This window comes from Homarus americanus, unplaced genomic scaffold, assembly GCF_018991925.1.
Source record: "Homarus americanus isolate GMGI-L3 unplaced genomic scaffold, GMGI_Hamer_2.0 scaffold25860, whole genome shotgun sequence".
Taxonomy (NCBI): domain Eukaryota; kingdom Metazoa; phylum Arthropoda; class Malacostraca; order Decapoda; family Nephropidae; genus Homarus; species Homarus americanus.
This window is the reverse complement of record NW_024724693.1, coordinates 2,495,613-2,513,069: the sequence shown is the minus strand read 5'-3', so window position 1 is coordinate 2,513,069 and position 17,457 is coordinate 2,495,613. Positions and strand designations below refer to the sequence as shown.

At 36.5% G+C, this 17,457-nt stretch overlaps 1 protein-coding gene across 2 annotated transcripts; it reads right to left on the bottom strand.

Annotated features, from left to right (window-relative positions):
- Positions 1 to 289: 289 nt before the first annotated feature.
- Positions 290 to 16,970, bottom strand: LOC121864514 (protein catecholamines up-like). 2 transcript variants are annotated; one of them, XM_042363576.1, is made up of 5 exons: positions 16,096 to 16,970; positions 12,991 to 13,190; positions 10,678 to 10,753; positions 8,421 to 8,651; positions 290 to 2,422 (listed from the first exon to the last, which is right to left on the bottom strand). In XM_042363576.1, exons 1-4 carry the CDS (start codon positions 16,880 to 16,882, stop codon positions 8,458 to 8,460), a joined length of 1,257 nt encoding a protein of 418 aa, XP_042219510.1. In that variant the 5' UTR covers positions 16,883 to 16,970; the 3' UTR covers positions 290 to 2,422; positions 8,421 to 8,457. The 2 variants fall into 2 exon arrangements, with proteins under 2 accessions (XP_042219510.1, XP_042219511.1); XM_042363577.1 differs by lacking the exon at positions 290 to 2,422 and adding an exon at positions 4,432 to 4,753.
- Between the last annotated feature and the right edge of the window lie 487 nt (positions 16,971 to 17,457).

Genomic DNA, 17,457 nt, shown 5'->3' with positions numbered 1-17,457 from the left:
TCAATCTCATTAAAACTCCACTGATTACTCTTGTACTACAGAAGACTTTACCTGCCAATGACAAGTTGGTGCAGTACTTGCTTGAGAAAATCTCCAGCCCAAGTTGCAAGTCTTCTGCTCAATTCTTTCCCTCAATTTTTACACTCCAGAAATCCACAATCTTAGTGTCTTTCAGCACTTCAACAAATTGGATTACATTCCACTGAATTTAAATGTTTTGCCAAAATATTAGGTCACTTTACCTCTCTTATTCATAATTTATACATTCAAGGATTCAAGTAAAATAGAATTGTACTCCACACATAATGAATGTCATTTTATTTCTTAACCAGTGATGTACATTACAACAAGTGCAAATTGTCTCAAAAGCTGTGTCTCTTACTTGAAAAACCATTGCACTAGAATGATTCTTTGTACCTCATTAATTTCAACAATTTTAAACTACAGTATATTTATCCCTATTTCACATATTTATCATCAATTTCCTCTCTTAGTTATTCAACATTATACTGTATATGTTGATCTAAAACTTATAAAACATATTATAATGTAGGCTAACATCAACACAATGAAATTAAATCTGTTTGGTTGAAGCAGTGTTAAATATTTCATAGCACAGTTTAATCCCTCAGTTCTAAAATTATCTTCTATACCTCGTTCTATCCAGGTCTATAGGTGTAGATACTTGTACAATCTTACCATAACACCTAAGCCACTGACCATCTCCACACCTTTTTAGTATTAAACACTTACTAAAGAATTCAACAAGCTGGTCGAGTCATCACAAAAGTGTTTAAGTCGCGACCACTTGAGTGCACTGAGAAACAAGAGTATAAGGGATCAGGGTTATTTTACACAAAGACAAAAGGAAGAGTGATAAAAAACATGAACAGTACAGGCAGAGGTGGTTAAAGCTTCCTTACAATGATGTAAAACTTCCTTATTAGAAAACCATGCACCACTTCTTCACTCGGTCATGTATTATGTTTGAGATTCCACACGATCTTCCCCGAACCCCCAAAAAAGTAAGATATGCAGCTCAAGATACAAGGTTGACGTCTAATACACCTCTAACTCAACTTACAACAATGGAAGATATGATAATATGTAGGTAGTATATTTTTACCTGTCCTATTACTCAAAATGTTAACATTACACAAATTCCCCCTTACTATTATGAAAAATACAATCTGTTAAAAATATAATTTCTTTTCTTTGCACAGCTTACTGTATATGTATAATAATGAATTAAGTAGGGCAGTCATCACTATCATTAAGAAGCTATAAAATTAGTACAATCTAGAATATATCTATCAACAATAGTATTTTTCAAGAACTCAAGAAGACACTACAGTGTGCAGTACTACCAGGAAAGAATAAAACATGGTGAAGCCTCAAATTTGTGCAAGTAAAAGAAAGTTACCCAGTGCCAAAAACCAAATACAAACCAAAAAATTATTTAAAGTCTTTTCTGCAGGAAGTCTGGTCCACCTCTTCTGCCTCAACCCTACACAATCAGTTGAGTATCATTATGCATCACAACCTCAGTACAGTACAAAACTAAATGTACAGTATCTCAAAAATGTATCTGCCAGGATGGGTCTGACGACTTCCGAAATGCTACAAGTAATTCGTGATGTCCCGGGAGGGTTGGTATGCATGGCCCTGTAATATACTGGTCTTACTATATTTGTTAACCGAACATCATATTAAGTAAGCCAAAATAAATACACATTATATTACTCGTGTTAAACTATATACCAAAGTAAGTGCAAGTTCCAACGCATTATTAATCATCAGTGGTGTCATAATGTTTCACACAGAGTGAGGACAAATATATTTTTGAGATACTGTACAACAGATACTTGGAATGTGTCCAGATACTGAAATGCAGGGTTCAACAAATATAACTACGTATAAACTACTACAGTATTATTACTGTACATTTAAAATGTGTACTTTAATTACACAAATAAAATCCGTACAGTTATAGGATAATTGTGGTACTATATCAATTAAAAACCTATATACAGTACAGTACAGTTTACTGTATATATCAAATACTAATTTTATTTTATTTTTGGAAAGGAAGACCCTGATATGAGCACACATTGACCCAACTAAGCTGTATATGCCAATATATAACAGTAAAATTTTTAAACAAATTGCAGCAAAAAATTATTCACGAATGTAAAGTCTTCAATATATTAAAAGTAACTTGTCTAATGGGACATTCCTCACACAATGATACTTTCCAATATAGAATTAAAGTGAGTGCCATTATTTATGAGTGAGTTTAGTGATGCAGCAATATAAAGTTAATCACTTGCCTCCACACGACTCAATGTACTTACCAACCGATGCCAATTTTTTCCATATGGTCAAACATATTCCCGGGCAAAGCCAAGTTACCGTTGGTGGCATGCCGGAATAAGACGAGTACAGTAACACATGATTTTGTTTAACACACCAAAGTCCTTTATAAAATAAGTATAAACATTAAAATTGACATGAAAATTATTGGGAAATAAATAAATTATAGTTACAACACTTGCAGATCTAAATCAACCAATTATTACAGATAATAGTAATAATAAAGTCAAGAAACAACATGAACTTTCTAACTGTGGCTCAGGTGTACCACTGGGTCAGGAGTGGAGGACTGACTTGTACAATAGCCACTGTGTACTTAGCAACACAATGAGTACAGTAGAGTGCCCTTGCCAAAGGTGGAACAACCTGTCAGTGGGCAAACATCCTGCCAAGAGGGTGGAGTAACTCACTAGTTACTGAATAAAAAGAATCGGCAGATGACAACACTTTTACTGACTTGGTGTACAGCTTAGTTATAACACCAAGTCCTCAATTTAAGCTGGAAAAAATTTAGAGAGAGAGAGAGATCCACAATGAAAACGTGGATAAGATAAATCTTGATAAAATCACACGGGAAAAGGGAAACAACGGAGCACCTTAGCTTTCGTCTTTATTCAAGACATCTTCAGAGGCAAGTGGATTACATGGACAGATAGAGGCTTAAATATACAGGGTGACCTTAAAGATAAATTACAACTGTTAGATTTAACTATTGAACATGATACTTTTCTCAAATTGATAGAGCTATGCGTAGCTGACAATGTGTTTAGAGCAAATGGGAAGTTTTACAAGAAAAAATTTGGCATGAGCATGGGTAATTGTCTTTCTAATCCTCTAGCCTGTATTTATATGGAGTTTTTTGAGGCTAAATTACTACCCAATATAGGGGACTTTATTCCTCCATGGTATAGATATGTAGATGATGTTTTTTCTTTGGCCTAGAAACAGTGACCCATTGGAAGTTTTAGACAAGCTTAATGATATTGTCCCAAGTATCACATTCAAAATTGAAAGAGAAATAAATGGATCTCTTCCATTCCTTGATATGCTTATCATGAGAAATGGCCAAAACTACAAATTTAACATATACAGAAAGCCCACACAGGTAGACAATTTCATACACTTTTTACCGAATCACCTGGAGTCTACCAAAATGTCAGTTTTTTCTGCTATGTTCTTAAGATGTCTGCGTATTTCTGACGCAGAATTTATTGATGATGAATTGAAACACATTCGTTCCATTGCACAAAAACTTGGGTACCCTTCTGTGTTTGTTGATCGTTGTTTTAAAAGGGCTAAAAAATCCTTTCATTCCTCTCAAACCAGGAAAATTCCTACACTTAAGAATATTTTGACTCTGCCCTATCGTAATGAATTTGTCCCGTTAGTTCGGTCCCTCAAACTACTAAATATTAATGTTGCTTTCAAGTATGACCCAACCATTACCAATATGTTAATAAAAAATAGCCCAAATTTGAATGTAAATGGAAGTGTTTATTGTATTCCATGTAGCAAATGTAATGATAATTATGTAGGACAGACAGGAAAAACATTGCAGCTCAGAATCAGACAACATAAGTACAATATCAGAACAGCATTTGAAAGCAGTGCCCTGTTCGTTCATGTTAGGAATAATAATCATCCCATTGCTTGGGAAAAAAGCTTAGAAGTATTCAAATCATCTTGTCACAAAAAGACTTCTGGTTGAAGCTAGTTTGATTAAGAAATTAAAATCATTAACCTTAGTGATGGTCAGTTCAAAACTGATATGTTACATAAATTTATTTGTCAGTGGCCCAAGGTTAAAAATGCTTTGAAAACCTTTGATCTAGATGTATGATAGTTATTTAGTGGGTCCCTTATTTTTGACCTGACCTGACCTGACAAGTCACGTCGCCCCCATCTCTTAAGCTCCTCTACGTGTGTGTTAGTGTGGGGATTAGTGGATGACATCATTATGACCTGACCTCATGTTTAATAAGGTCACTCTGTATATTTAAGCCTCTCTCTGTCCATGTAATCCAGTTGCCTCTGAAGATGTCTTGAATAAACACGAAAGCTATGGTGCTCCGTTGTTTCCCTTTTCCTGTGTGATTTTATCAATATATATATATATATATATTTCATTAGCCCAATAAAGCACGCGGACTTCTACATACAATCAACACCTCAATTACTGTCCAGCCTTGAGGCTAGTCAGCCGGTCCACTTTATATTTGAGTATTTTGGTGCACATCCACATGTTTCACTGTCCCTTCACAGCCTCTCTAGTGCTTTATCACCTTGTCAAAAGGTTTAGCTGCCGAGAGGATACAGTACTGTATTAACTTCTTCTCTGAGATCTTGCTCGTCCTTACCCGGGCACCCCCAGTTGATCCGGCTGTGAATTGGTACCCGATTTTAGTTGGGGAAGCGAAGGAAGTTGGGTGCAATGTCAGTTACACGCCTTCCTTGTGTCCCGAGGTTTAGTGTTCAGTACAATGTATGATCACTGCCCTTATTGGTCCATAATAACAAATCAATATGAATAAAATAAAAGTTTTGTAACCTGACAATGTGTCACCAAGGTCATGTCTAAGTGTTGTTACCTCATGAGCGTGGAGATCTGGGTATACTTGGCACAGTGGTCCCTCGATTAACTAACTTGATTGGTTCCACAGTCTGTTGTTAACCGAAAATTTCGTTGATTGAATCTATTATTTCAATGGGATACAGAGACCCCTCGGTTAACGAATTACCTTCCATAAGAACCTTCAATTCGGTTAACGAAAAAAATTCAGTTAACGAATTCCTTACGAATTCCTCTCAAGATGTTTTCACTTGCTCACCAACTGGAATATTAGTCCGCCAATACAAAAATCGGTTCTAGGGCTTAAATTTGTTCCCATTTGAGTAAATATCAAGAAGGTTGTACTATTCAATAATTTTCCAAGTTTTATATTAAATTTTTTAGTCATTTTAACAATTATTTAACATAATTGAAGTACAGGAAACTAGTTTTTAGCACGCCAAACAGCCACTTGACTCACCCAGCATGGCGTCAGTTTGTGTCTCTGTTCAGTGGAGTACCATCTTGCTTGAGACTCTCTTGAAGATAAACTAATTTTACATTTTTACTGCAGTGCAGTGTTGATTTAAAGAAAATAATCTTGAATTACACCAAGTGAACTAAAAATTTTATGGGTGAAATGACGGCATGAAGCATAGGGTGATTTCTCTTCCATCCCCACTTCCTTCTCTTCTCCCTTCTCCTCCACCCCCACTTCTAATTCCCATCATCATCAACCAGGAGCCTTCTACATACACACCTCAAAGTAAGTGTACTTTACTGCATTTATTTTTACTTTGTATGTAATTTTCGGTGAGCTGGAACCAATTACCCAGAATCCCATTGAAACAATGGTTTCGGTTAACAAAATTTTTGGTTAACGAACGACCTTCTGGAACGAATTGTGTTCGTTAACCGAGGGACCACTGTATTGGGTAATTGGTTCCAACTCACAGAAAAAGTATACACTACATACAAAGTACTGTATACCAGTAATAGAATTAACAAAACAATAAATATAAACTAAATACAGTACAATAATAAATAAAAAACAATAGAATACTGTACAGTATTTTAACTTATTTGAGGTGTGTATGTCGTATTCCTGGCAGTTTTGTTTACATATCAATTGGCTGATTGTAGAGGCAGTCGATGATGACATGCCATATTCTTTACAGAGTGCATTGGTTCTAATGCCTTCTTCGTGTTTCATAATTTCTGCACTGTATATTATCAATGTTAACTAAATTTCAGAATGACCAATAATTTTAATGTAAAAATTAAAAAAATATTCAAGAGACCAACAAACTCGATGTTCACTCCACTGTAAACAAAGTTAAACTGAGAAGCGTTGGTGGGTGATTCGATCAGCTGAAGGGCACACAAAAACTGTTCCCTGTACTGTACTGTACATATTATCAATATGTTAACTAAATTTCAGAATGACCAATAATTTTAATATAAAAATGCAAAAATATTCAAGGGCACAACTTTCTTGATATTTACTCCACTGGAAACGAATGTAAACATAGAACCAATTACTGTATCGGCGGACTAGTCGATCAGCTGATGCGCACAACAAAGCGTGTTTCTCGTAAGGCTGTTGTTAATGGAAGATTTGTTCGTTAATGGAACTGAAAATCCTTATGGGAGCTAATTCGTTAACCGAAATTTCGTTAATTGAACCGTTCATTAATCGAGGGACCACTGTACTGAACAAGTAATACGTCATTAACTATTACAGTTAAAAGAAACACTTATACAGTATACCTGTATACACTGTAGTGTATATTCTTTCTGAATATGTAACTTTTTTATGGTTACGCAAAATTTTCACCGTCGACCAAAAACACACAAAAAAATATTACAATCTTTAAGATTGTGGAAAATCTTGACAAAGATTTTGGAAAACTAACTACCTTGTGCAACAAGACCTCGCCAAAAGATGTAATGTATTACAATATAAAAGACAATGAGAAATACAATTACCTCATGTAACAAGACCTCACACATGATGCTATCAACACTCTTGGGATTTTCGTAAGCAAAATTGCATATGATGTAACTTATCGCTTTACGGTTTTCATGCACAAATTTATGTATGAATTGAAAAATAAATAAAAAATCTGTTGACACATGAATGCTATACACGCAAGATGCACATTTGGCAACATCGGTTCAATCTGGCAACTATGTAGACTGCACTCCAAGGTAACCACACCAGTCTCCCCTTAGTGTTTACAGGACCCAGGATATAACGTTGACCTACACTTCCCACTCATCATCTTGCAGCTCTTGCCCATTTCTCATGTTACTGGCGAGAGTTGAGGGGCGGGATATTATAAACAGGTCAAGGAGACGGTACCATGTGGTGCCTCCTGATGCCTCTCCCTGGTGAAATATTAATCTTTTCACAACTTTTCTTCTAAACTATTTTTCCTAAACATATACGCTTTATAATGGAAAAAGGTTCATATTGCAATCACACGAAATAACGAAGGTATGAAGCGAATAATACAGTAAGTCCGCGCTTAACGTTGTTTCGGTACTACGTCGATAAAGTTTAGAGAGCAAAAAATCGTTAAACGTCCCGGTGATCCGATACTACGTCGTTTTGCATCGTCATGGACTACTTTTAACGGCGCATCACCCTCTCTTGTCTGGCGGCGCTAGACTCTCTCGGCTCGGCGCAGTCTCAGTGACTCACCACCCTCCCTCCTCCACTCCCACCCTCCTCCTCCGCTCCTCCCCTCCCGTCATCCGCCTCCTCCGCTTCACTATCCACCACACACTCGCTCTACCACCTCCGCCCACCGGTGAGTACCGATACAAACTTAGTAGTTGTATATGTATGCAATATTTTATATATAAATGGCAATGATTTTCTGTACAGTATATGTAATGTATTTCATGGGGCCAAAACAGGCTCAGGATTGTAACTCCCGTATTTTATCTATTTCTTATGGGGAAAATTGATCAGCTTAACGTTGTTTCGTATAACATCGCAGTTTTAGGAACGTAATCCCGACGTTAGGCGAGGACGCCCTGTAAACATTTTAACTAAGCATAAACAAATTTTGTGTACTACTTGCACTTACAGTACATACAGAAATAATCATTGTATCATGATTACTCATGAAAATACTGTTTGTAGATAATTTATTTATAATGCTAGTGTGACAAAGACCATCATTGTATCTCATATAGCAAGTCTCATGTGCCGACCCAACAGTGTTAACATCTGTCTCTTTACTCTATTTCAATCAATCCAAGTTCCTATATTTTACAGTAATCAATAATCTTGAAGAGGATATCAGTGATATAAATTTTAAATGGAGATTTACAGCACATACAAAGAGCACAGTATAAAAAATTAAATGAATTGTAACTTCTATAATTACTTACCTCCAAAGAAAAAAAAGTTTTAGAAGATGCAATAAAGAACAAAATCAAATCTATATCAACAGATATTAATACAAAATACAGCTGTTACTATTACCCAGAGTCTGTTCTGTAACAGTACATCTGCCAACTGGTTAATGGTCATGACCCATCTCTTCAAGGTGGGCGATGGCCATCATAAGAGCTACACCACTGAGGAGGGCAACTACTTCAAACACAGACTGCCAAAACCGAGTATTTTCTAGCAGTTCTGGGATGACGGACACTGTAGCAATGTAGATGAAGCCACCAGCGGTGAATGGCAGGATCCAAGCTGTGGCAGACTCATCTGTAGAGCAAATTACCAGTCAAATACAATAGAGCTCAAAAAATAATTGACAATGAAAACTATATTCATATGCCAATGTAGGTAAGAATGAGTAGATCGCCTTAATTCACAATTTAAGAAGAAAAATTAATGGATTTCATCAAGATTGCAATGTGACAGTTGCTCGTTTTGATTTTGACCAATCGGAACAAAGATCACAATTAAAAACAAAACACGTTGCCAGTCAGCTGTGGCCTGTGAGAGGGTCCGCATGTTGCCATTGTTACTTGTAATGAAACTACAGTATGTTACGTTGTAGAAAAAAAATTTCAATACTCTAACATGACTTAAAAATAAATAACTTATAAATTATGAAATAAGAAAAATTAAGAGCTTGGGTGTGTATGTTTGGGCTGTAACTGTGTCACCAGCCAGCCAAGCTATTATTCCACAAACATTAAATGAACAACTTTTAATTTCCATCAATCTAGATTTACAAACTTTCAAAGTGATCACTGAGGGAGATAGAGATAAGGTACAATGGAAACCAAAAGATCCATACAATAGTTTCAAAGACAATTCAACCCTACTGACTGGCTACCATGAGGAGTCCTATAGAGGTACAGGGGTAATGCAGAACAAACCAGTACAGTACAGTATTGACTTGGTGCAATCCAACAGATAAGTGCCAAGTGAAACACCATTCACCTTAAACTTCCAAATATTGTAAGTGTTGTGGTACAGTACGTGGCAAAACGTTAGTAATAGTCAAATAATAAAGTACAGTATAAAAATAACAGTTATCCTCCTATGTTGATCCTAATGAAGGCAGTATAGTACAGTACAGCCTGACGAACATATACTATACTCATAAACTGATCTCATGCATCTCTTATAATTCAACCATAGCTTTTGACAAATACTAGGCCTAATCCAAGACAATCTGTAGCAAGACGCCAGTTTCACACCAACGAGTCTTGGCCGTGACCACAACAGCCGACGCTATGAACAGTGTTACCAACTCTGAAACTGAATTCCTGGCAGTTATCAACTTCTATGAGGAATAAGATAAAATAATATACACCAGTAAATGTGTGAAAAAAATGAAGTTACACATATCTACCAAAAATTACAAGTGGAAAAATAACTGTAGCACTTCACTGCCTTCACGAGACCACGCACACAATCACTTGCCACACATAAACACTCCTGCTCTTAACTTGTCTTATTGTATGGTTTGATATTATTTGTAAGCCACATTAGAGTATTGTAATGATTATTCCACATGTAATAATGGTAACATTCCACCTACATGCTATATTGTCCCTTGTTTAATGTTAGGGTTTTAGGAACGCCTCCCCATCGTTAAACGGGGGTTACCTGTATATAGTGGACGAGGTTCTGTTCTCCATGTAGCAACATAAAGAAAGAATCTAGAGGTATGGTGGCAAGACCAGGATAAAGGAGCTTACTAGCAGTGTCGGCATATACTGGGTAGCTACCATTCACTATAAATGGCCCAAGGAAATGCCTAAATTTTAACCACTCAAAAATACTATGCATATATAGTTTAACCCCATAGTTTTCACATAAAAATTTGATCATAAAAGCTCAAACTGTACACAAGTATCAATGGCAATGTCACGACAGGAACTGCTGGGGTTGTAGTACAATATAAACTTCCTTTTCAGACTGAAGGCGATCAAAATGCCTGAATCTAATTTTTAGGTTTTCATCAACAGATCAGCAGCCTCACTGATCCTTGAGACAAATGCCATAACAATGGGATGAATCTTTGACTGTCAATAAACTAGGTGAGGGGGATACTTACAGCAAAGGCTATATCCTCACCTCTGGCAAGGGTAAGTTCAGCCAGGAGTTTTACTGGCTGGTCACATGTTAATGATCCACACATCATAAAACTTCCTCACAAGAACTTCAGTATATCCAACGCTTTTGCATATCTTAAAATTACTCTTTCAGTCCAACACTGCGTCAGTTAGTTAGTGGAGGTAACTGATGCAGCTAAAAGTAAAGTGAATGTTACCTGCACCATCAGCCAATAAGGAGATCACAGTGCCTGTTAGAGCACCAAAAGCAGTTACCAGCTGCAGCATCATAGCCTGAAATAAAAGTAAATAAATAAATAAAAGTAAGTATGTTAATAAATAAAAATAAATAGATATATAAAAGTATATAAAAATAAATACTACATATATCCATCACGATACTTGATATAGAAATATGCATTATTAGAACCCAAAAAGAAAGGAACAACTTTTGAGATACAGATGAAAATTTCACAATACAGGTTGTACCCCTCTAGTCCGGCATTCTGTGGTCCGGAAACTCCCGTGGTCCGGAACGATTTCAGTTTGTCCAATAGGCAGTTTTTTTTTTTTTTTCTGAATTATTATTATTATTACAGGAGTATTAAATTTTTGCCCCTCAGGACCCAATGTGGGTCGGTGACCTATGCCCGGGTGGGCTAATCCCCGTAAAAAAAACAACAACAACAAAGCCGCGGGAAATTAAGGTTTGTTTACATCCGGCAGTTCGGCTGCTCTCTCTGCTTGTCTTTACAGAGTACAACATTTAACCCTTCAATATATATGAGCAGTAAATAAGTGTTGCTTTCATATTCTTATGTAGAGTAATGACGATATGTTTTCACATGTGTGCACTTACATACGAGCAGTCTCAATTTTTTTTTACCATTAATGGTTAGCTACTTATATTGTTCCATTTATTAACATTAAATAACATTACAGGTACTTCAAACAACCATATTAATTTTTTTTTACATTAATTTTACTACAGCTACAATCAGGGTCTTATTTTCTTCAGTTTTATATGTAGAACCAATCAGTCACTGGTTTCGTAAGCTTTAACATAAACAATGCCGGCAGCCGTCTCGTCTCCTCATTATTAATAAATTGTATTGTTAATTTTGCACACACAATCATTAATTCAATAAAAACAAATTCAGAAACATTAATTAAAATATATATGAACAGTAAATAAGTGTTGCTTTCATATTCTTATGTTTTCACGTGTGCGCACTTACATACGCGATCTCTCTTTTCTTTACCATTATCGTTAGCTACTTCTATTGTTCCATTTATTAACATAAAATAACATTACTTAAAACAACCATATTAATTTTACTACACCTACAACCAAGGTCTTATTTTCTTCAGTTTTATATGTAGAACCAGTCAGTCACTGGTTTTGTAATCAACGAAAACAATGCTGTGTCATTTCCTCATGTGTTTTAATATTCTACGTATTATTAATGAATTGTATTGCTCATTTTGCACACAAACATTAATTCAATAAAAAAGACTTCAGTAATAAACAATAATGAATCTTTTGTACATAAGAGAAATGACGCTGTTTACACGATTATGCACGTCGTCTGCACGTTGGCGGGCCGTTCAAACCCGTCGAAATTCAAGTTTCCGCTGTCAAAATTTTTATTTATTTTTTGTGTGTTCCAATAAAATACGTTGAATTAAAAACTCGCGAAATTTGAGAAGCTACTATACGACATTTAACCCTTCAATATGTCTTCAAAGAGACCATGATGTAGAGTAAGTGGTGCTAGTGCTTCCAAGCATAAGCACAAGTCACTATCTATCCAGGAAAAGGGTGAATTTCCATGGTCCGGCACCGGTCAGGTCCTGAGGTTGCCAGACTAGAGAGGTACAACCTGTACAATAATGGAAAATCTTCAAGAATTTTACAGTTTAAAAATACAATTTTTTGGTTTAATCTTAGTAAAGTCTAATAGTTCACTAAACACAAAATAAAACACACTGTACAGTACAAAAAACTGTATACAGCACAGTACTGTACAGTATACAGTACAGTACAGATACATTTAAACTACACTTATAAACTAATACCAATTATCATCAATGATTTATGGCCAGTCTTCATACTTTTATGAGTTAGTTAAAAATACTGTATAGAAATAATTAATATTCATGAAGAAAACTTACCAGTAAGCTATTTAAACCCACTTCAAGGAGGAACACACTGTGACATTTATGTAAGACAGTGATTAATAATGTAAGCAAATACTTTACATGTTTATTTACAGAACTTATGCACAATACTGTAAATAAAAGAGAAATAAAATGCAGTAAGCTGGCAGAGTATTGTTCACCAGTTTAGGCTGTACTGCAGCTCACAGTAGATGCCTGCTATGAATATTAAATATTTTATTGTCTCGTGCAAATCTCTGAAGGCTTGAATTATATATACTGTACACAGATATTCAGGGAACTACCCTAAAGGTCCCATGGTGCCTCAATTAACCTTACCAATATAATGTACTGTACTGTACTGTACTCACCTTTCTTCGGCTGCATCCAGATTGTAAAAGAATAGCAAAGTCTCCAATTTCATGAGGAATTTCGTGCAGAAAGATGGTGACTGTGGTGACTATCCCAACATTCTTGCCGGCAAGAAATGAGGCACCAATTGCAAGCCCATCAGTTAGGTTGTGTGTGAAGTCAGCAGCCAGGTTGAGGTATCCAGCAACCTTTATATCTCCTGTAAAATAACAATTCATGTCATTAAATGAAATGCAGATGCCTTACTTTTAAAGAAATAAATTATAAGTACTTGTACTGTACAAGCATAATGTACTGTACTGTACTAGCAAAACTCCGAAGTATAAATATATAGCGTATGTATTCTGAAGTGTTTTCTACTTAACCCCTTCACTACAGGGACACCAATTTTATTTAGCTAATGCCAGACAATTTTATTCAGCTGAGAGGGTAGGCCGCACACAAGGGGGTTAAGGCACGGTGGAAGGAAACGATATCTTCCCACCATTAGTTATCACCTGGTCATTTTACTCTCCACCAACAAAGGTAGAGAAACGACCTCTTTCTTTAATAATTCATACTTCCGCAGACGTACTGTACCTTCACTTTTGTTAGCAACTGGGACACTATGCCATCACGTGTTATTATTATTGTTGTTATTCTTATTATTTAATTTTTTAATTTATTATAAACTTTATTTACTATGACTAATTATTATTATTATTGTCATTATTATAAAATTTTTGCCCCCCAGGCCACGATGTGGGTCAGTGACCTGTGCCCAGGTGGGCTAATCCCTGTAAAAAATAAATAAATAAATAAAAAGTAATGACACCTAAACCATGTACAGTAAGTAACAGGTATGGGTAAAATATAATAATGATGTATCTTAGTCCATTAAATTAAATTTAAAATTTTTAACAACTAATTTGAAATTAACAAATAACCTTTTCCTATAGTAAAACTTCTGAAATACAGATACTGAACAGAAGTTACAGTGTCAGACTAACAAAGTACAGTGCAGTACTGTGTTAACCTTTACTTCCAGACTAACAAGTAACTGTAAATACCCGTAATGGACATTTCATATAACTTCAGGTAACATGTGCCGGTAACCTGAAATACTATCTGGTTGCCACGTGATTATGCCTGAAAATAATCTTGAATTTGATGCTGAAATACAAAATTGTGCATAAAGGGTTGGTCCCATTCCCTTCATGATACCAGTAACTAAATTTATTTCTGTTTGGTAAATTAGCTGTTTTACAGACCAACTCGGCCCACATACTACACGGACCATCAAAAACAGTAAACCCTCCAGTTAGGCGAATTAGAAGTTGGTGGTCTAAATTCGAAGTACCCTACCCTCCATTATGGCGACCAAACCCTCACCTTTGGCTAGAGTTAAAATTTAAATGCAATCACAACTAATAATTGTAAAATAATAAGTGCAAGATAAATATCGCTTAATACTACTGGGCACAAAGTGCCAGTCAGCTGTTCAGCAACCATTTTGAAAGCATCAATCAACATTCCCGCTGCTTGCTTGAGTGATCTTGGGCTTTGTCTTTCTTTTTTTTACTTCCTCTCGCTTGGCACAGTGTTCTCGCGTGGAATAATGGCCTCAAAAGTATCTGGGGGCAGTGCTGCCGCTTGACTGTGACGTCGTTGTACCGGCCCTTGTGGCCCGTTGGAAAAATACCAAAATTGTTACTTGGGCATTTTTTGGGGTCAAATGCAAAATAAAAATTATATAGAATAATTATGAGGTATTTTATTTAATTTCTTAATTTTATAAATGATAGTTTAGCAATACTGCTTTATTATGAGTTGGCACGAGAGGATGACGTCTACGAGGAACACAAAGCCCAAGTACAATACAGTACTGCAATAAGGTAAGGTACTACAGTACAGGTGCTCCTCTACTTAAGAATGTTCAACTTCCAAACTTTCAGTTTGGAAGAATGATAAAGTACTCAGATACCAGGTTAGTGTGCATTAAGCTCCTCAACTTTAATTTTAAGGTTGGTTTTCTATGTTTATGTTGATTAACTAATAATTCATTCTCTTTCAGCAATAAAATATTGGTTACATGTGGGTAAAACAGGAAAAAATGAAGACTTTGGGTGGCCCCTCGGTACGAATTAGGCTTTTTCCCACTGGATTAAGCCCTCTGGTTTGGCAAGTTTTTTCGGCACTAATTGGTCGCCAAACTGGAGGGTTTACTGTACCAACTCGAACCACTTGAGTTAATAAACACATTTTATACATATTTTTGCATGAATGATAAAAGTACAAAAGTACAATGAAAAAAAGCAGCATAAAAGTACAAAAATCACAGATAAACAGTCACGTGATAAACGGCTCGTAGCTAATGTTTAGCAGATCTTCGTCCACTACTGAATTCATCCCACAGTGTGAAGAGCTGTCCTTGGTGAGTTACATACTTGACCCATACCTGGAGTGTCAATAGTTTTGCTTCATTATGGAGGAGCTTGATTAACAGATAGAAGTTAAGTTGTCCTTTTCTTGCCATCCTTCACAGTCATTATTTGTATGGACACTCCTTTTAAATACACCCAGGCTGCTCCCTTTGAACAAATTCAAATGCAATTGGTTAAGAAAAAATTGCATGATGAGATCGATACATCATTGGTCACGACTGGATGATGTCAGTCAACGTTGCGCATACGTAATGTAAACACACTCATAATTAATTCGGTTTCACGCAGATAACATCTCTTCACAGACGAAGACTGAAAACTACTTAACCCTTAAGCCCCGGGTTAGGATGCTGGTGGCAGTAAAATTATCGTTTTGGTCACCCCTGTATTTGGGTGGGGGAAAACCACAAAACTAGTGATTTTTGACAGATATGAAGGTCCAAATCTTTCAAAACACCTCAAAAACCATCAGAGAAACTAAGTTTGGATATCTAGCCTAACCTAACCAGATGACCGGAACGATAATACCAAAAACAAAAAATTGTACAAGTAATATCGACACGTTTTCCTCGCTCAGATTTAGCCCTTTTCTTGAGGTAAAAATGCCTTTGTCTCCTATAGCAAAATGGTCCTCTGGCTGCCGGTCGAGGAGTGTAAACAAATACCAACATACAGACTTACCTTCAGGTTTTTTATCGGCTTGTTTTGAATTTTTCTTTTTTTCATTCTTTTTTCTTTTCTCATCATCAGTCTTCTCTCCACTGTTTGTCTTGGTCTTCTCATTTTGTACTGCAGGAACAGCATGAGAGTGGGAGTGCGAATGACTCCCCTTAAAGATGCGCACAAATTTCTCCACAACGAGGAATGCGATGATGCCCCCCAGCACAGCCAAGCCGATGCTATTATCGTGGGAGTGACCAGCCTCACCGTCAGCTTCATGAGAGTGTGAGTGTGAGTGAGTGTGTGAGTCACCACCAGCTGCTGCCTTGGCCATGAGTGCATGAGGAATCAAATGCAGGAATGCATCTCCAAGAAGACCACCGGAGGCAAATGCAAGAAGGACCTTCAGAAACGGCTCATGTTCTTTACTGTTTGTCACGGGAATAAAGAAAAGAATCAAGTATGGAGCAATACTAATAACTAGAGTAGCACAAAGTGCCTCCAGCCATATATTGTTTTTCTGTGGCGTGACAGGAGCTGAACCATCTGCTTCATGGTGGACGTGTGGTTCCTCGTGAACAGGTTCTTCTCGCTGATAAGGCTCGTTTGCTTGTTTACTCCATTTAAATGCCGGAGGTTCTTCTTCTTCTTGTACCTGCCCATGATGGTCATGAGTATGGCCATGATGGTCATGAGTATGGCCATGGTGGTCATGACTATGGCCGTGGCCACACACCATTGGAAGTGAAAAAAGAATACATATCACAAGAGTCACAGGAATGACCACTTGAATCACAAACTGCCTCATGTCTGAACATATGTAAGTGTCCTCCCTGAGCCAGACGGTCTCGCTGTTTCCTGAGCCACGGCCGGACACACAAACAAACCGTCACAGTTGGAATGACGTCATGACTTGAGTTCGATTTTCAATTTATTTTAATTGCAACGTCGCCTAGCTCATTTTGTCAATATTAAAATATAATATTTGAAATTGATAAATATAATAAGAATATAATTTATATTGATATATTCTATAACTGGAAATGTGAACAGGAATTAAGAAATAGATCACTCAACGACCCAAGTTGTCGCTAACAAGCCTCATGATCTGTTGCTTTACTTACTAGTTTGTTTTATCCAACATTTCACTACTTACCAGCTTTTAGCCGTTGGGTTAGAACTCAGTTACGGTTACAACTCCGTGCAAAGAGTTCATATACCGTGGTGGTTAGTTGATGCTTTGCCTGTCATAATTAACATTTACTATTTGTCCCTGTTGGCTCGCATGATTGAAAGACAGTCCTTGGAATGTGATTTTTTTCACTATGGATCGATTCGATCAGGTAACTGTCAGGTTAGGCTAATTTAATGTTAAGTTTTGAT